The sequence below is a fragment of the Melanaphis sacchari genome, unplaced genomic scaffold (assembly GCF_002803265.2).
Source record: "Melanaphis sacchari strain LSU unplaced genomic scaffold, SCAv2.0 Contig159_pilon_pilon, whole genome shotgun sequence".
In the NCBI taxonomy this organism is placed as follows: domain Eukaryota; kingdom Metazoa; phylum Arthropoda; class Insecta; order Hemiptera; family Aphididae; genus Melanaphis; species Melanaphis sacchari.
Genome location: NW_020270721.1, coordinates 112,758 through 138,381, shown reverse-complemented (window position 1 = coordinate 138,381; position 25,624 = coordinate 112,758). Strand labels below are relative to the sequence as shown.

The following is a 25,624-nucleotide window of genomic DNA, read 5'->3' as shown; positions in this document are numbered from 1 at the left end:
GAAAAATAATTTGTTTCTTTCGATATTTACAGTCTTGTTTATGCATACATAATAATTTTAGTACACTGGTATATCATTTACACTATATATGTACACATTATATAAGCATATACATTATAAATACTGTATTTCAAACATTTTTTTTAATATTAAAATGTATAGATATTATACTAAATACTTGATAAATGTATATAACTGTAATCACTTTACAGTTTACAAAATTATTCATGTACGCGTAGATCTAGCTATAAACCTTTAAGGCCCGAGTTCACATACTATAACTGACTATAAAACGTATAAAACTGAATTGATAGCCAATAATCAAAAATTTAGTAGGAATCGCTAATAAGTATAAAATACTTTTTTAAAGAAAATATAAATATATAAATGTATTGAATAACTTTAAAGCAATAATATATATATATATTATAATAAAATCTTTATTTTTGTAAATAAGTTTCATATTATATTATATATATATTTTTTTTTTCTAATATTTATAAATTTAATATAATAAACGATAAATCTAATCTCAATAATTTGATCTACCATAAGGTAGTGTAATGAGTTATATTAAAATTGTAATATAAAACACTATAAAACAATTCTAACAGATGAGTTAATTAAAAATTATAGAATAATTTTTTTATTGATTTAATATTATCAAAGTAAAAAGTATACTTAATACACACATCTGTTCCATTACATCCGTCTAAACCAGGTATACCCGGCAATCCTTGAGGGCCCATTTGTCCTGGTACCCCACTGACACCTTAAAAAAAAGTATATACACAGTTATATATTGATCGGACTAGTATAAAGTAAATTTATCTTTGAAAACAATTTTTCTTTTTTCTCGAATAAAAAAAAAGTAAATAGGTACTATTTTTAAGTTTAAATCCATATTTCAAGATATTATATATCATATCTAGTAGGTATATAGTCTTAAATGATGAAAATTATTTCTAAATACCTGGAAATCCTGGAATACCCGTTTTTCCCTAAAAACAAAATAAAAGTATTAAAAAAGTAAATACATGTGTTATATATTTAGTTATACAATTTTATAATTTCGTTTGAATAATATGATATTTGTCTTGTCTTTAAATTTAAAAAAAAGTTAAATTCGTGTTAGATCGTAATATTAGTATTACGAGAACTTACAGTGCTATACATTTTTAAGACATAAGCGACTACGCATCCACGTGTATGATATGCTCTTAAAATGAGTTCTTAGAAGTTATGTAAGGAAAACATTTCTAAATGTCTAAATTAAAATAAACTTAAACAAACCATAACTGCAACTATAGTACAGTTAACAATGTACTTCATTGTTATAAATATATTTTAAAATTAAAGTAAAAATTATCCATTATTTATCGAAAGTGTTTGTCGTTTTATTGGGATAGTAATGAATTGAGTCTAGGCTACTCTTAATATATATTCTTAAACGGTTCAATGGTGTATATTCGTTCAAAATTACCATAGTCATACCAAATACTTCATGAACACACAATTTATTACGAATTAAAAATCATGGATTGAACGTTGAAAGAAAAACGATTTTCATAATTTATTATTCATTAGTTTAAGTTTTGATTTCAAAAAATGTTGAAAGATGAGTTTCAATAGTGAACTTTGTTATAAGTGTTTGTTTTCTTAATTATCCTTTAATAATGCAATTTTAGAAAATTTCAATGAACACAATCATGAATATATTGATTTTACAATAATTTGTATGCTTTTCTTTTTCTGTCTATTATCACCGTTTCCAAGAGTTAAATGCTTCAATTTTTAACTTTGGGTGTGGTTTTTGTTAGCGAATTGAATCTAGTTGGTCTTTTGGGATTTAATAGTTAAAAGTAATCATTTTTAGAACTTTTTAAAATAACCAGTAAAAATAAAATAATTAAAAAAGAAAGGAAATTAGGTAACTGCTTTATATCGAATGAACTTGTCTTTAACTTACTAACTTGTCTTAACTTACTCTAGTCATTGTAATGTGTATTTTTAATTGGATTTCAATTATATATTTTTGAAATTCTTCACAAAGACGGTCTGGATGCCTATATTTTCAAGTTTATTTTATTATCTATTAATATTGATATAAAGTAGTTTATTAACTATTTATCAAAATAACCAGAAAAAAAAAATTATAACTATTAAGTTTAAATGTAAATAAAGAGTAATAATTTTAGTTATTTTGTTGTAATTTAAAAAATATTCTTATAGATACTGATAACTTGCTATGCAGTAGAGTGATCACATAATTTTCCACTTATTCAAATAATTAAATTTCCTCTTTGTATTAATAAATAAAAGCCTGCAATTAAATATAGCTAATCCCAAGTACCTAATATAGTAATATCAAATATTAACTGTTTGTTTAGTTATTTAAATAATTTTATATAATTTTATTCGCAGTAACAAATTTTCAAAATCTTATTTTTCATTCAACGACATACGATAAAGTTCATCGTACATTGTACTTAAAATCAAATTAAATAAAACTAGTACTTTACCCTGTCTCCTTTTGGTCCTCGTACTCCTATTGGACCAATATCTCCTTTGTCACCCACCGGACCTGGACATTGAAAAATAATAATAGTAAAGTTGTATAAATAATCATTATAACTTATACGCTTTGTAATTCTATGTTATTATGTTACATAAGTGTGTAATTATTGATTAATACCCAAGGCTTGGGACTTTATGCACTTAAATATATGTTTATTTTCAATTAAAAAAATATACTTATACAAATTAAATTTAAAAAAATGAAATGTGAAATGTGGAGTGACGCTACTGATTATTACCTTATTGGCATTATTGCAGACAAAATCATAAGATAAAATTAATTTAGAATGAACAATTTATATTGTATCTAGGACCTAGGTGAATAATTGTATTTTAAATAACTTTTTTATAATGCACCAAAAGAAAAAATTTACATTAATATTTTTCATTTTTCTTGTAAATCAAATTAAAAAATATATAAATTTATAAAATATATAATAAAAACGAATAAATATTTGCGATATGCATGCGAGGAAAAAAAACCTTAACTATACGAAATTATGCAATAAAAGTTTTTGAATTTGAAAAACTTATATCAAAAAACAAATAGGTATCGAATCTAATTTCTTCTATCTATTTCCCGAACAATTATACAAATGCATTAAGTCCTAAGCTCTGTTAATAACTATTATAGAGTAAGATATAAAAAGTGGAAAATAAATATTATAAATATGCAATATTATTAAAAATAAAGATATTCCTGTTTAAAGTTTATAAAACATATTTAAATGCATATAATTAATTTTAATAACAGTTATGACAATGAGATATTTTTTGTTTAATTTGGAAATTTATTATGATTGATTAAAAACTAATATATATATATACATAATATATATGTTGAGTTGCATAAACAATCACTAAATATTTAATTTCATGAATTAATAGTGAGTTAATAGTTCTTTAATCCTAGAATAGTGCCTATTATATTTTAATGAACCATTGAATAAATCTTTTGACTCTGCAACTCAGCATAAGAATTTTAAAATTTTGAATTATAAAGTTATTATTTTATTTTCATTCAATATAAGTGTTTGTATCATAGTAAAAGTTTACACAATTCAACAAAATAAAAGAAACTAATGGCAATGTTTTTTTTTTTTTTTTTTAATGTAAGTAGTCTATAAACTTTTATCATTCCATTACAAGCACTGTTTTTTTGTTATTGTATATACCATTAAATATTTATTATATATATATATATATATATATTTAAACAATTTTAAACTATAGTAATTAAGTATGAATTAATTTATGTTGTATAATTTAAAATATGTTAATAGTTACCTGGAAGACCTTCAAGTCCTTGATATCCTTGAATTCCTTGGGGACCTGGAGCACCAGTGGAGCCCGGTGGTCCCTTAAATTAAGGTTAACAAAAAAAAAGTTTTTATTTTTATCCCATACACATATATTATATAACATTTCCATGATATATTTGTATGACTATTAAACAATTATTTTAACTTACTCGGCTTCCTTTTTCCGCGAAACATTTTGGTGTACAATTTGATGAGTTGCTTCTTTGATTAGAAATGGCATATCTATTGTCACCAGTGTATCGTTTTACTTCTTGATCTCCATAAAAGGGTTCATTTAAATTTGTTTGATTTGAATCCTTCCAAGTTGGAATCCATTGCTAAAAATAATTAACCACAAATTATTTATCATCACTAAAAAACGATATTTGTCTAATAGTTTAATTTAACCTTTTTATTGGTAATTTGAAAATGGTTGAAAGTTATGTACTTTTGATAAACTAGGGGGATTCGACATTAATCTCAAGAATATCATAACTAATGCATTTTTCAAGTAAACAAATAAAACAACTTGCTTCGTTGTAAAATTCTTACACTTAGTAAAATAATCATATTTTTATAATTCTATTTAGCATATATAATATGTTATTAACTAGATTACAACATTTTATTTTAATTGTTAAAGTTATTATGACAACTGAACATAAGTTTACCATTAAAGTGTTTAATCATTATTCGATTATATCGATTATTTTTTTAACAATTTCCTGTAACATATTTACAGTTATTGTTGCAATTAAAATTATACATTAATAAAAAAAAAAAATGGTATTTTTTTAATCGATTTTGCGTCAAGTGATAAACCATATTTTGTTGATTTATAAGAATTTTTTTCACGTAATTTTTTGTAAATTAGAACAGTAACAACCAAATAACCAAATACATAACGTATACTATATCAATGTTTTTCCGTGCAGAGCAGAAAACATTAAGTTTTTTTATTTGATAAATAAAGATATTATTCAAGTCACATTAAACTTCAATTAAAAAAAAAAAAGTTTAGTTTTTAGGAGTTATGATGAACATTTATGTATCACAAATATTTGAGTATTTTGAAATATATTCGTGGCATCATTTAAGTTTATTCGTAAAATAGAGTACTTGCGTGAATAAAGTATTCCTCTATCAAATAAAAATAGATCAAAATTTGACCAGCTATAAATAATAGATTTTTAAATTTTTTTTTTTAATTATATAAAATAAGATATTCCCAGCTTATAGCTATCTATATCTATGGATATTACAGAGAAATGATTTTTTAACTATCTTTAACAAGATAATTGTATACATACTACATTGACTGTGTGGTGAATACTAACTAGTCTAACTAGCTGTAAACGATTTACAATTTACATATAATAAATAAAATAAAATAATATCAATAAACAATAACAAGTATACAAAGATGTGTGGTTAACTAACTTATAAGGTCGTGTGGCCGTCCGCGTTTTAAACGACGTTCGAGTAGTAGATGAATGTGGAAGTTGTTGTGAAGTGAGCCAGATGAATATAGAATTAAATTATAGAAATTTTTTATAAGAAGCGTATATGGTCTACTATATTAATTATTTGAAGGTCTTTTTGTATATTTTGGTTACGTATGAACCACGGCGCGTTTGTCATAATTCTTAACACTTTCTTTTGGAATATTTGGATTTTTTTTAAATGTGTAGTCGAATTAATTCCCCAGATTGGACATGCGTACGTAATTAACAGAAGTAGAAATTTCTTATAAATGGAAATTGAACATTTTTTATAAATGACCGATTTTTCGTTTAAAATCGGAAATAGCATCAGTAGGCGGTGGTATGCTAGTTATAATTTTGTTGATAAATGAAGATTTTAAAATTAAAATAACAATTATTGTATTAATGACTTAAAAAAAATTAAAATTCTACAACACAGAAAATATTTTCTTCTTAATGTGGTCTACTGTTACGTCTTAAGCTTTTCTTCTTTTTTTTTTCTTCGGGAAACCATTTTTCTGTATAATATTGTAATTTTACCACAATCAACAGAGAATTTAACATGAAACAACTAAAAAATTTTTTTAAATCAGTATTCAAATAAAATTTAAGATGTTTTTTCATTAAGATAATGTGAAATACCTTCAGACACTAAATAACTATACAAAATGAAAAAACACTAACGTTCGTTACTTAGGCCTAACGCTAGACAAACGTCTCATCTAGACAGAACATACAAAATTAAACGTTCCACATTAAACCTCAGAAAGAAAGTATTACTATATTATTTACTTGGTAACCACTCAAAAGTCAATCTCAACACTAAACTACTAATCTATGAGTAACTTCTCATGCCCATTTAGACTTAAGGCATCCAGATATAGGAAGCGGTTAAATTTTCAAATCTAAACAGAATACAATGATTCTAATTGATTACCTTGCGCATAATAACTTAGTTTCCTTTCTATGTATCCAACCCCATATTTCAAAAACACCTATATATTAAAACTGTCTCAGAAGTGTTCTTTATTACATATAAACTTTATCTTTCACATTTAAAAAATCATTCTAACCCACTAATCTCAGAACTTCAATACCCGGAATCCCCAAAGAAAGCTTAAGAGGCGATGGTGTCGTGATCTAAACACTTAATCTTTTATTAAAGACAAAAAATAATAATAATAAAGAAAAAATATTAATACCTGTTATTAATTTATGTATTTTTCATATATACATGCATATTTATTTAAAAAACTGAAAAAATCAATTCAAATAAAAGTGTAACCACTGGGTTATTTCGTTTCTCATGCAATGTATGTAATTTTTTATTTATAGTTCATATTTTTATAGTAAATAAAGTGTTATAGATTGTACAATTTAAAAAAAAAAAATTTCTTCGAAATTTATTAAAATTGCTTACATAGAAATTACTTAAATAGTGAAGTATGGTGTCCTCTTAACAGTGAATACTCTTCTTTTTTTTAAGTGTTAACTTAAAAATATTTTTAAAATGTAATATAAATTTTTTCCTTGATAAAAATAATTTAAATGTTAATGAATTCTATTGCATGTAAATTTATAATGGCATGCGTTTGTAAGATGGAGATAATAAATACCTACTAACGGATGTAATGTATTTTTTTAGCTAACATAAAAATAAATTCAAGATAAAAAGCCGGAAATAACATGCGACAAATGATCACGTCAAATATTATAATATTACACAATATTTATGTTGTATTTGATATATATTTAATGCAGCTCTTTATAATAATTATATAACTGTTGGTTGCTATGGAAAAATGAGTATGAAGTGTAAATTATTAGGTAGGTACGCTAAACAAACGATCATGTTAAGTTAAATCATCATCACGTTATTGTAAAACTAATATAATCTTCCACGTAGAACCCCAAAGGTATATAATAAATATGAATCATAATAAGAGTCAAAAATTTATTTTTCTACATAAATATAGGTGACTAAAATTATGAAAACATTTTACTTGTACTGTTAATGTATACAAACTTAGTACCTTATACACTTTTTATAGGTAGTAAGTATACATTCAATACATAGGTATTTATTCAATACTTTTTCGATAGATATCTGAAATTTATCAGTTCTCTTGGGTCATTAAAGGTTTGAATCGATAAGAAATAAATGATAAAATATTATACATATGTATGATGCCAAATAATAAAAGATAGCAAATATAATTAAATAAGAACAACTTTAAACACACCTACCTATATATTTATGTAAGTGTCAGGTATTTACGTTAATTATTACTTTTAAAAATAATTATTATCATAATTTTGTTTTGCGGATGTCTATTATAGTTTGCAATCTAAATAAAAATGAAAATATTTCTGATCTATGATTTTATATACTTTAATATTGTATAATTTAAAATGTTTTCTATTATATGGGTAATACTGTTTGTAATTGAACTTTTTTAAACCATCTTAATCGTTAACATAAAACTTTTGATGAAAAATAAATACTAGCTTTTACAATAATTCATTTTTGAACATAAAACATAATCGTAATAATTTTTTGATATATTTTTTTATGAATTTTGTGAGAAAATAATTTCTACACATCAAAAGAAATATTTTATAAACAATGACATATCCTTAAAGATTTTCGGAAAATATAAAAATATAAATTTGTATATATATATATAATACATAACTGAAGAAATGAATAGTACAAGTACACAATTTAATAAAGAAAATTTTTTTTTTATTATTATTATTGTGAATATTTTAAGCAATTGATTTTTGTTTCCGTGATGTAAGCTATAGGTACTATCCTATTTCGTAACAATTATAATAGTATTACTTAAAACTGCAATTTACATTTGTTTTTATTACCGTTTATTAATATATTATTATGTTTTATACTATGAAACTTTAGAAACGTAGGTACAAGACATTTAATACATTATACATGTAATACCTATAATAATATTCCTCTACGGAATAATAACATATTTTATTATTTCATTACCGTTCGACAATGATTAATTATTGTTACATTTAAATGGTGTTAAGCGCGTGTTCATTCATAAGGTTCGTCAAGTTTATCACACAGCGATACACCGATGTCCCCCTTTGCCTTAACAAATTTTATAATAGACAGCCGTCATAAGTTGTTCTAAGAAAAACTCTGGAATCGCGAGTGCACTTTACACCGACACCTAAAGCGGTACATCGATGTATAAGAGATAAGGACAGACAAAACTACATCGGATCGTTTGCACGGAATGTATCGCATATTATTATAATAATAATTATTTTAATATTGTATCCAATAATATCTAAAAATATTAAGTCTGATAAATTAATGTTTACATTCTGGTACGTTGTGCAGCCAGACGGTTGTGGGTACGTCACAATATTATTATAATAATACGCGCTGGCACTGTGTAGCCAAATATTAATGTATAATAATGATTATAACCGAAAAAAAAAAAATGAGAAAAATGTATAAGTACTTACCGTCGATACTGCTGTAAACAGATAGGCGAATAATGCGAATTGCCTGAAAAAAAAAACAACAACTTAAAAAATAATAATAAAAACAGACGAAATATTTTTTGAAAACGCTAGGTTTTCATCTGGTCATTGGGATAATTTTTTACGACCGTCTCTCTCGAGACGATCAAAGACAATTTGACAAAAAAAAAAAAAAAATTAAATAAAATTCACAATCGAACACAGAAGGTCTTACGGCGAGGAATTAGAGACTTTACGCGATTTGGGAGATTATAAATTTTTTTCCGCGAAAATAATTTGCTCGACGTGTACGAGATGATGTTTTACGTTCCGGACGAAACGCTCGGACAATGTGATGAGACGGTAAATATATATATATATATATATTAAAAAATTCGGGTTAAGACAATTATTGAGTTCGATATAATAACAGAAAAATAGAATTAGTATTGGCTTTTGGCCGCGGTAGGTACTTACCGCCAACGGAGCAGGCTGAGCCGCGGCATGGCAGCCACGGTGTGCAGAGATAGGTAAATACCCGCTCGGCACTATTTCGACACGAGACTCGTGCGGCGCACCGACATAGTACTCTCTACGGGCCGCGCGGTACACGCCGTTTTCGTGGTGCTTCTGGCGCTATGTTGTGATGGGTTCGGCGGCGGCGACGGCGGCGGAGGCGTGTGTCGGCGTTTGTTATCGGCGGTCGGAAAGCCGACAGCTCGTCGGACGGCCCTCCCGGTCTCGGCGCTCACCGATCTCGCCACCTCGCGGCCGTTTGCCGAACTTGGCGGTTGATGAGCACGGCCGCCCCGGGCCTTTGTGCGCGCGAAAGAGAGTCGGATGTCGCGGGCGATTGTGCCCCGATGATTTGAGGGGCTCAAAAATGGAGAAAAAAAAAAATGTCTGGTTTTGCTGCCGCATGAAGTGGTTTTGTTTATACGGACGTTTACTCGTTCGTGTAATACGTTTTTTTTTTTTTTTTTTGATCAAAACACGCTGAAGTGAAACTTCTAGATGCCAGACGTTGACATTTCGTCCACTATTCAGAGGTGTCTGTCCCGAGTGATTTCACGGTACTACCCTGCAATGTTTAATATTATGATATTGTTGGCGTGGGAGTTGGGTGTATGATCTTTGTATTGAAACAATTCGTCGTCCGCTTGTCAAATATTAAAAAAAAACCTACTATGTTTTCAAGTACTAGATATTATAGGGTAATATATATCATATAAACTTGCAGTAGTATTCGGGAACACTGTTGAGAACTTATTGTTTTTAATAGTTTACTAAATACCATATCATTAAAAAAAATTTTAAAAATAATTAAATTTATGATTTAATACGTATTAAATAGGAGCAAGTTATTATATTTATTTTGTATTTTAAATGTTTTTAAGAGGATATCACATCCGATGTGCATCGTGGTGAATTTGCGTATAGGATTCAAATCGTGTTTAGAAAATTTTACAATTAGAATGAGTTTTCAATTAATCATATCTTACTTAAAGGTAAGAGCATAATTTGTATTTTATCATGGGTCATTTATGATATTTTGATTTTTAAGCAAGTTATTAAAATTGTATAGTATTTTACATAGGTATTTTTTACTATACTCGCCTAAAAATTAAAATATCGTATGTAGAAATACATATTGTGTTATTACCGTAGAGTTTGAGAATAAGTCAATTCACTCTATTACAAACAGTTCGCTACACATAATTTAAATTGCTGAACACAAATTTGCTGTTGTTGAACACAATATATGCGAATGAGGTGAAGTCTCAAAAGCACATCGGTAAATTGTTCCAAACGGTAATAAGCAACAACCCCCCGGTAACTGTCAAGTAGGTAACTAAATTTCATTATATAAATAGACAACTATAGATTTGTGACTTTGCAATATGATTTTTATTGTTTTCAATATCACTCGTATGAAAATAATATACTAAACATTGTTTTTTGAAATCCATAAATTTCTAGTTATTCAAATTTCGAAATTAGAATAATAAATTTTTGCACGAGCGCGTTGTCGAAAAGACGAGAAAAAATTAAAGCTAGGTTTATCGCGCAATCATTGGAGTGGTCTCTTCTTCTTCTTGTGGTAAACATTTCGTAAGAATTTCATCGATTCGAACAAATAATATTTATATATTTTGATGTTCACGTCTCGTTGCAGTCGTTTTTGGTGGATTTTTCGTATTCAAATCGCTGCGCGTATAATAGTAATAATATTATTTTTATTTTATTCATTTATTTTTTTCGATATTCTAGCGTTTCTCGTTTCCTGGTCGACCTGGTCTCGCAACCGGTGGCGGCGGCGTCCGAGAGCGATAACGGTCGCCGATAACAGCCGCAGAGTTCGCGCGCGCGCGCTATTATAGTGGTCCACAGGGTCGGCGATCGAACACCATGGTGCCCACCACGTGGTGTGCCGCAGCAGCGTAAGCAGCAGCACTACCTTCACCACAAAAATTAACCGCGTTTGGTGGTAACGAAACGATAACGCGGGCTCGTTCGATTAGCAACAATAACATAAATGCTTTATTATTTTCATGTGCCTGCGTATTTTTTTAATTATTTTAATACAACATTGCCACAGGACCGACTCTCAACGAGTCGCACACGTACAATATTGTCGTCGCGACATTAATTATTTAGCGTATAGCTAGGACTAGGAATTTCGGTTTTTTTTTTTCAATCCACCGTCCTCCGGCGGTCGCGGACAAACGCGAGCGCGCGCGCGCCCGCACGAACGCACGCACGTACGGCAACGGCGGCGGCGGCGGCGTTCGGCTGCTCTACGGCGGCGGGCAACTACACCGGAGGCGACCTGCCCGCAAACCACACACAGTCCCAATGGCGCGCGGCGGCATTTGCCGGCGGCTCGGTGTCGTCTTTCTGGTGATCGTCTCGTGTTTGCTGTTGCTGGTCCCAGAAACGCAACAGGCGGTAAGTAATTACGCCAAAATCATAATTACAATAATAATAATAATAATAATAATAATATTATATTATATAAGTACACGATAGTTGTCATATTAAGTCGATAATAATTTAACCGTCGTTTATATGAAGATATTGTATATTATTTTGTCATGATATTGTAAATTATTGTAGTCACATATTATCGACACGACGGTAGACCGTTTAACGCGGTACATTCGCTCGTCACCATATTGTATTGCGCCCTAGAGGTGGGCCCAGATTGAGTCCTGTGTGGCTCTGTGTCTGTACAGCGGGCTGACACTTGATTATGAGCCTCTCCGCGGGCTAAAAGAATAAATAAGCTACTTATAAGTACTTTCAGGCCCGGACTGGGTCACTGTTCTACAGCACAGTAGGTCGTACGACTACAATTTTGTAATAAAATACTTGCATTTCTTTTAAACAATTAATGAGCATAAAAAAAAAAGGTTTTCTTTATATTGTGGGGGACCGCTTGCTTACTGAGAATAGTAGGCCGATATCCTACCAGTCCGGGCCTGCTTTCGTTCAGTTATAATCAAACATTTTATTGAACGTATATGTATTGTAACAACTTTGGCATAGGTTCACGCCGTGGCATTCACAAATTAACCTGAAATATTTAAATAATGCATTTATACAGGTAATATAGTACTTAGTATTTCATCATTTCTATCAATTTAAATCATGAAAGTGTCCCCTCCCATGTTTGCTCTTATTAATACTGGCAGCTTGCTTATGATGTCTAATTATATATATATATATACGTCAGATGGATTGATCAACATGCAATGTGCTAAATACAACTACTCTTGAGCTTTACAGTTATACGCTAATCACGACGTAACGTTTATTATTACAATCAAGCCTAGATTAAGGGGTGGTGGGGGAAGTGAGAAATATCCTGGGGCTCTTGAGTTTAGGGGCCATCTCCACAGAATATATTTTTAATGGTCTTGTTAAAAAAACTTTTCAAGAAAAAAAATAATTACTGGTAAATTTTAAAATAAAATATTACTCATTTCATACAACGAAAAATCACCAAATGATAAATTCATAAAATAAAATATTAAATTGATATTAGAATATTTCATTATGATATGATAAAGTTTGTTACCTAATTAAAATGGTAATCATGAACTTATTTTTAATTTAAGTAAAGTATCATAATTTGAAAAAAAAAGTACTAAGATTTTATTTAAAATCTCGAGTTACCGAATTTTTGGTCTAAAGTGCATGTTTTAAATTGATACGAATAAAAATAAATATTGGACAAGCCAGACTCAAAATAATGCATCAACATTAATAATATTATACTCTTAAATTGATATTTTTCAATTAATCTATTTTAATAAAAGTGTTCAACAATTTCAATTTTTAAAAGAGAAAGAAAAGAAAAAAATTTATATTATAAAACTCGAGTAACCAATATACTTTGTGATCTTATTATATATATATATATATATGCAATACTACATGTTATTATTAATTTATTAGTTTTATAATTTTTGTACTTTTTTATTTTGTATGGTTTAAAACTATGTACAATAACATACAACCCTTTAAAGTATAGTAATCTTTTTATTTGAAATGAAATTTGAAAGAGGCACACTAAGTGTTTAAATTTCGGGGCCTAATTGATTGAAGCCCGGTTCGATTATAGTTTTTCTATACATATAAGCACATAGCTATTATGATTAAGCCATCGATATCTGACACATTAAGTTGAGTACATCTTTAGGGATATATTCTCTTCTCAAGTTATGTGCCACGTCGACAGTGGCGAGATAAATTTTTGAGAATGCAAACATTATATCGGCCTACCCCTCCTTGCCACATTGAATCCGTTTTTCTTCGTTTTCGTAGTGATAGACACACTGTATATTGTACTTGATATGGAAGATAATATTATAACAATACACGTCTATTGCCAATGAATTGGATTTTTTTTAGGTGTAAATCGTAAATCTCATACATATATAGTTCAAGACTTGTATATTCTAATTCGAGCATACTTTTCATTACATTTTTTTTTATTGTCCTTTAACTTAGACGTTTTGTTGATAAAACGTGTATTTATTATCACATATCATTTTATTACTGAATATAGATCGATCCCGACAGAAGATGTATTCGCGATGTACAGACTGAAACTAGCCAATGACTTATTTTTCTACATACAGGTCCCAAATTGTTAGTATATCGTTTCGAGTACACATAATTTGGATAGATATTTTTAATATCCAGATGCTTTTGCATTTTTATTGTTTGATAAAAAAAAAATAAAATTGGATCATATTATTATGTTCACCATCACGCGTTTCATTAATAATTATTTTATGTATTCAGTTATATTTTATATATTTCGGGGTATTTGGCACATTCATATATATGCGATATTTAAGTGTGAACAAATACGGTCATCTTCAAAACAATATATATATATATAAAACAAATCATAAAAATAATAAAAAATTAAACTAAGAATATACGAGAGACATTGAGGATTTGAAATAATTGTTGACAACTATTGCTTATAACGAGATGAAGTTCGTATAAGTATATATATATATGTCATGTCTATAATTGTAATTATTAGTTATCATTAGTTGAACCAATTTAGTTTATAATGTATATGCTTATTATGCTTACTATACTGTTCAAATATTGTAAATGTTTAACACTAGTTAAAAAATTGATTTTGATTTTAATAAAATATATTACAAAATCTGGCTCAACAGATTGTAACTTATACAGTAATATTATTATATTAAAAATACACATATTTATGATATTTTCTTATGATGTTTAATATACTAAATTTAATATAAAACTATTGATTTTAAAAACTAGTATTAATAATTAATGATAAAGTTAAAATAAATTTATTTTATTATTTTGCGATATTTTCACACTATATTTATTTACTGTGTTATTTTATCTAAGATAAAGTTGTAGTGATATCTTCTTATAATATCCGTTAGGTTTATATATATATATATATATATATATATTTTAATCTTGAAATTTGCAAGTTATTGCAGTTTTTTTTTAATTGGACATTTTTAATTTTTTTTTTTTTTTGATTACATATTGTAATAAATCGATTTTTCTAAATAATTTTTCATTTGAAAACTTTATTTAGTTGCTTTTGAAATATTTAATAGGTTAAACTGTTTGTCTTTATGCTATTCGAGCTTACTATACAAACAAGTGTATCGCAATTTTTTTTTTTTATATTTTTGTAATAAATATTATGTGTGTTACTCTTTACCTCCAAATGGTATATAATATTATTTAGATTATTCGATAGTGGCCGCAAATAAAAAATTAAATACGAAAAAAAAATTGTTTGGTGATGCTTGTTTTTCGTGTAATAGTATGCGTAATAAGTGATTATTAGTGTGTGACTGTAGTATAAAATAATAATTATTGAAACTCTCTCGCACGATCACATACGTTAACTTGAAAATAACTTCCTAATAGGTATTTTTAATGATGTTTTTATTTAATTATAATAAACATTAACATTTTTAATATTTAAATTTCTAGAGTTAATTGAATTCCAGAGGGTACCATCGTTATAGATTTCCCTCATCAAGTGCGTCATGTGTTGTTTTTTAAGTATATGCTTAAGTCAGTCATCTTTTTTACTTATTATGTTACTAATACAGATTGTACCTTTTCAAAATAAAAAGGGTTTATTGAGTTTAAGTTAAAAAAAGTAGAAAATTAATTTGCGAGTAAACTTCCTAAAGAATTCAATATGTCTTTAGAAAATAAATATAAATATCAGAATAGTTGGGAATGTTGGAAATATTGTAATCTAATTCAAATAAAATATAATTTTTTTAAGTTATCGAACAGGATATATTTATTTTAATTAAAATGTTAGCGCCTTTACATAACATAGTGAAGTGAATTTATACGTACATATATGGTATATATATTCAGATGTATTTTGTATTATATACTTGCACAATTATTTATCGTAAATATATTTTCAGTATTGAAAATAGCATAAAATTGTTCAATAATATAAGTAAGGTATACCTTTTGTAGTTCCTTCTTAAAATAGTATTATCTCATATTGTACTCTTATTTCTAAGTAATTATTGTTATCATTTGTATTCCAAAGTGTAGCAATTTGTTTAAATTGAAACAGTTATTTTTACATAAAGATAAAGCAATATAAGGCGGTATATCACATTACAACTTAAATATAAAATAATAAAAAATCACGAATTATTATTTTTCTAATTTTATTTTTATTACTTAAATATTAAATATTTTTCTACCAAAATGATTATAACTGCAATCGAAAAAATAATTTTATTTTATTGTTATATATATATATATATATTATATTATATAATATGTAATTAGTTAAACATTTTATTTTCTAAAATTTATACGGCTAAGTAATATTATTTATTTCCAAAAATAAAATAAAGTATAAGAAAAGTTATAGAAAGAGATAAATACTTAAATATAGCTTAGTTGTAGTAATTTCATTTTAAAAATATAATTTATATACAATATATCTAGATTATAAGTACAATAAGTACATTTATTTAAGTTTAAAATAAACTCATAATTTATCATATTATTGCATTTTATAAATTTTGTATTTATAATATTTAGGAACTTCGAATTAACTAAATACTAAGACGTACTTATAGGTGTGTATTAAAAGTGAAAAACAGATAATACATTTTTAAAATATAAAAAAAAAAAAAACATAAAATTGCTAATACTAGCTATGCATTATGTTATACCTATATGCTACACAAAACACAAACAATTACTTTTATATCATGTTAGATATAATTATTAATAATAATATCAGAGGAGGCATGAATGAATTATTAAAATTTTAGGAACTTTAACTTATGCAGTTGCATCAATTGAAATAAGATTTGATATCATTGAACGATCAGATCAAGTTACAATATTTTAAACCCCTCTTATTTTCAACATTATAGAATACTTACATTACTTAATAATCAGATAATAATGAGAAAAATATTATGAATAAGCACTATTGATATAGATAGTAAGTGTATAAAAATTGTGCTGCATCATAAAAAATAAAAGTTCATGCCTTTACTGAATAATATTGTACTACATGACGTAAATGTACACTTATATATTTATTACTTAAAAACTTTATGGTGCTATTCCAATAGATAAATGATACAAATAATTTATTTTAATTATTTTATTTTAATCAAGCAAATCAATTTTTTTTTTAATTGCGATACTAATACGCTCATCAATATTAATTATTACGCAATCAAATAAACTAAGTCACATTTAATAATTATGAAACTTTTTATTTTAAAAAATACATGTACATGCATGATAACACTAAGCAAAATTATTGTTTAGCTTAATATAGTTAAAATTAATTAATTGAATTAAAGCTTTTCAATTTATATTTTATAAATTTGTGCTATATTTTTATATACTATAATATATTAACATTATTTGATGAGAACAATTTATTTAAAATGAGTAATATTTTATGTATTTACTAACTAATATTATTCATTTTGTAGTTATTTATTTATTTTTATAAAAAAAAATCAAAACAATTTAAGATTGTAAATATTTATAAATGCATTACCCCTAGTTTTGTAAATTTAATATACATTATATTAAAATTTAAAGTTAAATTAGTTTCTAATAACTGTATAATAAGAATATTTCGGTAAATATGTCTTAATCATTTTTATTGAAATGAGCTTTATTTTAAATCATTTTTCATTATTCGTTATTAATTTAAAAATAAAATATGATTCTATTATTTTATTCATTTATATGATGATAATTCAGGTATTCCACAACCAAAATTTAAAAAATAATAATGAGCATACATTTTTACAATTATAAACAATATAATATAAATCTATTTCCAGAGATTTATTACATTTATTTATTTTTTTATAGATTACATAAAAAATGAAAAAGAATCCATGGTTAACAAATATAAATATGACAATATATAAATGACCTGATTATTAGTTAAGTGATACTAATCCATTAAGATATGTTTTGTTAATTGACAACAGCAGTAGATTTAAGAATTGTGGAGATAAGTCAGAATCCTAACTGAACGATTCGGTCAACGACTCTGGACTCTTATAAGTTATAATTATTTTCTATATTTTAAGTCTTTGTAAACGGCATCGATGAAAATATGTTTTATGCGAATGAATCTTGTAGGGGATGCATATTTAGACGTCCTATTTAGCAATTTAAAAACTTTGTGATTTTTTTTTTATGGTCTATTCTAAGTCTTGTAAAAGGCCAAAGGTCAGTGCTAAATATTTTATTTTATTTCATTAGTTTATATTGAAATGCAATAACCATTGTTGGCATCATAATATAAGAGTGTATATTTATTTTTCATACGGGTTAGAATATTTCAGTGCATCTTTAATGACATATTTAGCAGCCTGATCGTTCCATCCATTCGTAGAAAAGCCAAGGAAATAGAATATTTTATTCTTTAAGTTGTCATTTTGTAAATTTAAAATAAAAAATTAAGGATAAGTTTGTAAATATATATACTTGAGAAGTATTATTATTTTAAAATACTAAATTGAGTATATTCAATGTAGGTATAGCTTTAAAACCAAGGAGAAATAATACATTTTATAAATTTGTATTACGCGTTAAATTGCTCATCATACTATAACTATATATATATATATATATATTATCTAATTTATGCATCTACAACTTTCCAACTATAAAGCAAGCTGAACGTATGATTTAAGATTTATCACCTCATTTAAAAGTATATCATAAAATTTATTTTTATATAATTAACTTATTGATTTAGTTTAAAATTTTTAGCTCCAAAAATTAGAATAGATTGACAATTATTATTCCAAAATGAAACGCAATTTGTTGGTAGAGTAAACATTATTACTTTACTTCATTTTATAAAAATATTAGGAAACTAATTCCTACAGTTTTGGATCAAAAATGAAAATAAAAGATTGAATAAGTTTTTTACTGCGATTTACTGCTTATCCAAAAATCTAAACTACTAAAAGTTCAATGCTTGAATATAAAACTATCCTTATTTAAAGTATTATTTAAATGACAATAAAATTATGCATGGAAACATTTAGGAGTAAATTCGAGTATTTTCGTTCTTTATACTAATAGTAAATCAATAATTTTAAAAGCTTTTAATAATTTTTGCAATGAGCTTCAATAAAAATTTTGAAATAATTGATAAAATAACTTAATAAAAAATATTTGTTTTCTTACATATTTATCTAACAGAATTAAGTCATATTTATAAACATATTATATTAGGTAAGTTTTTTAGGTAAAATATTAACTATAGATATTTATTATCTACTGGTCAATTAGAACTTAATTTTAACTACCAGTTCAATTCAAGATGGAGTATATATTTTTTTAATGACCGTCATTGAATTTAAGTATAAATTGTACAATTTATTATATTTTTATATGTTTAACGAGTATATTTTATCATACGTATCATAATGTTAAAATATTAAAAACCAATACTATCACTTCATGTAATAGTATTGTCGAAGAGAACTGGAAGTCCGTTATCCGGTCAATTGAATAATATTTGTCGGCCTAATTTAAATATAACGATAATTACTGTGTTATACATTATCAATTTGCGGTAGTTATGTTGCTGCTGATAAGACACCGATTTATATAACATGAATCAATAATGAATGCTTGCATAGTATGTAATATAACATATATAAATATATATGTATATATGGAGATAATAATATTATATTCGGGGAAACTATTCGTTTCCTGTGTACCAATATCATAAAAAAACATCATTAATGACCATCGTACTATCTATTATTAATCATTACCTACACGTGCACAATAATTTCATGTACATAACGATAGTTGGCCTTATTTTTGATTTCTATATTATTATTATTATTACTCTAAGTATTAGCGTTTTAATTCATAATCTAATTATTCATTCTTTTATTTTTTCTAATAGCATAATCATATTTGTTACATTGCATTTTTTTTTACTAGGTGTTCATAAAAAAGCGAATTAATTTTTTTGCGATTGGAACAAATATAATCAACGAAACATTTTAATAATGACCGTTAGATATACGGTCTAAAGTATTTTTATTTAACTTATTATAATAAATATATATCATGTTTGATATATATTATTACGACGTTTATTAGCAATTAGTTAATTTTATGTAATGTTCATAAGATGATAAATTATGATATCGAAGGTTAGATACCGCCTTTGGAATCATCGCCTACCAATACTTACAATTAATAATAATTATCAAACTTCACCTGTTATAAAATATACAATACATGTCTTAATGCATTTTGAGTATGTAAAAAATTGTCGATGATTTTTTTTAAATTGTAAATTTATTATTTCACATTTATCGATACTTTTATTTTTAATAAATTGTTTTATCTATAGATACACAATTTGTTGATATGTGTAAATTATATTCCAATAAAATATTTTATTTTTGAGTTATGACTAGAAATAAACACTATAAGTGTGTGATAGAGTCATGACAGTAACGACTAAAACTATAATTAATAAGCTTCTAGAAACTTACATAAACGACTCAATAATCTAGGTATTTTAGCAAATCTTATGGTATGCATGGTGTGAAGCTACATTGTGAGACTACATTAATAAAGTTATATTTATATAAGTGGCTTTGATTTGCGTTTTAAGATTTTAAATTCGATGTTTTGTATAAATAAAAAGGTAAAAAAGGTATGTATTCATAGATTAATTTGAATTTGTTCATACTAAATAACTAAATAGTATACAAAATATCGACCCCAATTCACATCTATTTGAGTGGCGATTGCCACATCTATTCCATAGTTCTCTCCTAATCAATAATATCTTTAAAAAATATTTATATGAACGTATAATTTAAAAAACAATAATATGTAATATTTTCAAATAATTTAGATATATTGAGTACGTTTTGATAGTTTTATAGTTCCTGTAAAAGATATTTTCCAAAAATAAAAAAACATCCAAATCCGAACAAGATACATATTGGATTGAGTTATTGGGTGTAATAATTTTATTTACACAGACTGTTGCGACGAAAAAGTGTTTTATTAGGTAATATAAAAACATGAATAGAAACTTAATTTCAATAAACGATTCTAAGTGGATATTGATTTACTGTAGTATTTATAAAATATTTTATCATATTTTAAATTTGATTTGTACTAAAAAAATAGTTGAAACAAAGTTTAAAAAGTTCTTTACAATACTTATAAAATACTTAACAAAATAGTCAATATAGATTTTTAAACCTACAGCCAATTTATATTTTTTATGATTTTTATAATGATCAATAATTGGGTAATAAAGATAAACTTTTATACTTAACGCGCTCCTATTGTTCATGTTTTAAACAATCGTAATTTAATTGTATGTATTAGTAAATAAAACATTTTTAGTTTGAAAAAAAACACCATACATATAATTGACTTAGCAAAAATGTCAGTTAAAACTACAAAAAATTCAAATTTATTTTCAAAATTCAAATTTAATGCATAACAGCTGAATATATTTGTACTTAATAAAAGCTTGTTAGAGTAAAATCATATTTGAATTACAGTCAATGCCGCTAAAACATTTCTAAAAATTGTATTCTTGCGACTGCGAGGGTCACTTATTATAAATTATAATTTTAGTCATACGTTCTTAGCAATCATGTTAGTATGAAAAAATAAATATTGCTTATAATCTAGTCCTTGTAAATTATTAAATTGCATACGTAATAATAAATATAATAATAGTATAAAATACCTATTTTTAATTTTAACATGGAAAAAATGATAGATAATTTCTTGTAAATAGTAAATTGATTAAAAATCATTCAAAACTATTATTTTACATGCATAGGTTAATATTTTTATTAATGATTTTTCATACTTGGCTTCCGTTGCTTTTTTTTTCATAAAATCACCAATAACAATTTCGCCAAAACATTTTGACTTAAAATATTTAAGTTTTTTTCAAAATATTATGTGACAGTAAATTATTTAAAAATTCAAGAAAACAAACGATAAAATAAATTGTTTTCATAAGTACTAAATTTATCAATAAAAAAAATAAAAAATATTGATGTATACTTAAAAAAATATGGTGATTTACTTAAACTGAATAAATTAAAACAAAGTTTATAAATTAATGCATTTCTTGCTTTACTTTTACAGCAAAATTTAAAAATAAAAATGAAATTATTTCTGAGTATAAAAATAAAAAATATATTAATTTATGATATGTTGCATTACTTTGAGTCATTAAAAATTGGAAAAGATAACAATTTTTCTATATTCAAAATTTAGTGCTACAATTTTTTAATATTTTTAACAATATTTATTATACTACATAGAAATGATATTCAAACAAATATTTCGATTTTGTCTAACTAAACTTATGTAACGTAAATATCATAAAAATACATCTTTTTAGTTATAATATTGTAATTTCGTAGTTATCTGCTTTCTAGAGTAAGAATAATACTGTTCCATCATTTATTTTATAGCTTAAAAATAAATGGTCAATAAAAGACGGGTTTTGTTCAGTACAAATTATACGAATTTTAAAAGCACTTTTATTTTTACTTTATCTAAATATCTACATTAAACATTAAACGTGTCAAATTGTGAATTACGTTTAATTATATAATCAACATTATTAATAATGCTTATTGTTAATTCATCTGTTTTCTTAACGTAAATTAAAAATTGTAATTGGCACACACCTAATTAGTTATTTACCGGAAACTTGAAATCATTTTATTATTAATTGAATTTGCTGTAGAGGCCATTTTTTTATGTTGTGATCAGCAAACACGTGTTTAAAGGTCTAGTATATTTCTAGTGATTTGACCTATACTATTATGCAAAAAAAATACGCACGTACCTATTTCAATTTATATAAAACAAAACTATATTTATCAACAGGCCCGTTGAGTATATTATTTTTAATGCGTTTAAATTTTATGTAAAAGTGTTGATATTTTATTGATTTTATTATTTTATACTTGTCCGAGAATTCTGTTAAGCACGTACATATACTAGATCTATATCTGATCCATTTATAATTGAAATATTTTAATGTATTAAATTATTTAAACTATCAAGACATAAAGTTAACTATTAGATAAGAACTTGAAAAGGGTGTAAAAGTTAGGTACGTATTTTTACTTCTTTTTTTTAGATTTTTATCACCAATATTAAACTAACATAAATTAATATACTGTTGTTATTCTACATAATGACTTTTGAACTACCATGCGTAATAAAATAATATTGTACTATTAAAATATAAATGTAAATAATAATAATATCATGAAATGTATTTCTTATATAATTTTTAGTAACAATGAATATAATATAATATAAATCATAATATATTTGTAATTTTACAAGGTAAATTCAATTATGTTAAAGAACATTTTAAAACAAAGTAATAATAACAAATCAATAATTTTCAGTAAGTATCTTTACCTATTATTTTAACTGTAATACTGTCATTGTTTATTAGTATACCTATTAATTTTCTACACCATTTTAAGTTTAAATACATTAAAAATTGTATGGATATTTTAAATAATTTTTAATATTTTAATTTAACCAAAGTGATTGTATTTTCTGAAATTTAGTTAATTTCCTATTGAGCTAATTAATGCAAAATAATGATAATAATTTAAAATCAAACAAATTCAATAAATCATTAATTTAGGTATAGTTGTGTTTATAGAATTATTAAAAAACCTTCATAAATATAAATGTATGTAGATACCTATCTCCAATATAAATAAAAATATAATTAATTATTATATTTTATACCTAAATATCCATAATATATTTTGTTTAAAGTATATCTGTTGTTGAATAAGCAATAGTTAAAATTTATCAATATTTATTTGGCAATACGGTTATATTCAATAATTATATATACAAAAAAATTAACACACCTTCATTGTTTTCGTAAATTTTTTTTCTATCTATTAAAAGATAATATTATATTATATTTAACGCTAATTGGCTACAATCATATTTAAATTAACAAAAATTGCATCATAATATGAATGTGACCCAAATTCTCAAAAACGGCATATTATCTATGAAATAATTAATATTATAGGAAACTATAACATCAATATTACAAACTTATAACAGGTATCAAATATCAATAACTAATCATTTTAAAATATTCTCAATAAAGTTCTTGTATAAAATATTTTTAAAAAAAATGTACCTTGATGATTCAAAACAACAAAATTATTAAATCACTTCAGTTATTATATTTCAAAAATCGTTTGAATTTTTAAAGTTGTGCTAAGAAATCTTTCGGTATTTTTTTTTTTTTTTTTAATGTAATTTAAGCAAAACACGTATATTAAACATATTATACATATTAATTTTAATTTAAATCAAAATCCATAGTATTTATAAGCAAGACTTGCATTTGAAAAAAAATTTGTTATATGTTATTCATACAATTAAAACTTTTAAAAATTTTGAATTTATCATTATTCAGAATTTAAATATTATTCAACTTTTGCGTTAATCGTTGTTTAGAATTAAATATTTAAATATATCTTATAAATAATAACTATTAAATAATTGGAATTTAATTATTTAATTTAATAATGTACTATATATAATGTTTTTCATTATGTTTTGTTTGATGATATATCATATACTTTGTTAATTGTTAAGTTTTATTTTGTTTATTTAATTATTTATGTTCATCGTTTTCCGTTATAATTACATTTACAAATTTCGATTGGTTTTTGTCCAGTATAAACGCTATAATCATAACGTTATTATAACGTTTGCAAGCCCTGTTTATAAGGAAAACTCCGGTAACATTTAAATAAGTGTCAAGGTTTTAATAAATCTATAAAATATTTTTTTATTGTAACAACTTTAATTTTATTTGTTTCAAAAATTTAGTTAGTAAAATCAATTCACAATCCAAGTTTAAAGATTAAGCTTAATAAAACTTTTAAAAGAGATATTACATATTTCAACTAATTTTTAACAGGTCGACCGCACGCTAAAACTATATGAGACTTGCCATTATCACCATGTAAAACTTACAGTTTTAATTCATCTCTACGACACGTAAGGTTCTAAGAACTGTCACAATACATTGTTTTATATGGAAAAATACTTTAGCATGGCTTACTTAGAAATTCTTTGAAACTGTTTTGAAAAACTAATATTGCCTTGTGATATTTTATTTTTTTAAATTAATATTTTTAATGTAAATCAAAAATCTAAGTACAAAGATTCATTAATGAAAAATGATTTTCACGATCTTATCAAAATTATTGTTGTGTCAATTCTCCTTATATGGCAATCAGCCTGTTGAGTGCAATTTTTTAATTTACCTTTTATTAGTTCATTTAAATGTATTGTTTAATTTTAATCATTTTATTATCTATCTACAATATAATTTTTTAAGTAAGTAAATGCAAATTTTATTTTTGAAGTGCATGATAACTATTTCGAAGTTAGTATCTACTAGTACGATATCTAAAATTTATCTACGTGTCTTAAACTCATAATGTACAATTCGTGTAATACTTACACTTACATTTTTTAACACACAACTACATCATAGTCATAAAAAAATTATCATAGCTTATATATTTTGATATTTGATATAAATTAGGTACCTATTTGCATAGTGAAATTTTTGGTTGTATGAAATAGTTTATAGCTAAACAATGATAT

The 25,624-nt window shown here is 25.1% G+C and overlaps 2 protein-coding genes across 5 annotated transcripts in view; one reads left to right on the top strand and one right to left on the bottom strand.

Moving 5' to 3' along the window:
- Positions 1 to 9,369, bottom strand: part of LOC112592174 (collagen alpha-1(IV) chain) — a 35,463-nt gene extending 26,094 nt beyond the window's left edge. Inside the window, exons 1-7 of the mRNA XM_025336177.1 lie at positions 9,341 to 9,369; positions 8,867 to 8,909; positions 4,049 to 4,216; positions 3,865 to 3,937; positions 2,523 to 2,584; positions 974 to 1,001; positions 693 to 772 (exon numbers count right to left, since the gene is read on the bottom strand). Of these exons, the coding sequence (XP_025191962.1) occupies positions 693 to 772; positions 974 to 1,001; positions 2,523 to 2,584; positions 3,865 to 3,937; positions 4,049 to 4,216; positions 8,867 to 8,909; positions 9,341 to 9,369 (483 nt within the window). The remainder of the gene's footprint in view (positions 1 to 692; positions 773 to 973; positions 1,002 to 2,522; positions 2,585 to 3,864; positions 3,938 to 4,048; positions 4,217 to 8,866; positions 8,910 to 9,340) is intronic.
- Positions 9,370 to 11,249: 1,880 nt separating this feature from the next.
- Positions 11,250 to 25,624, top strand: part of LOC112592138 (collagen alpha-5(IV) chain-like) — a 43,040-nt gene continuing 28,665 nt past the window's right edge. For 2 of the 4 annotated variants that reach the window (XM_025336127.1, XM_025336126.1), the window contains exon 1: positions 11,252 to 11,812. In XM_025336127.1, the coding sequence (XP_025191912.1) occupies positions 11,720 to 11,812 (93 nt within the window). In that variant the 5' untranslated portion in view covers positions 11,252 to 11,719. Of the gene's footprint in view, positions 11,813 to 25,624 lie in introns of all 4 variants that reach the window. The other 2 variants (XR_003114545.1, XM_025336129.1) reach the window with 2 other exon arrangements.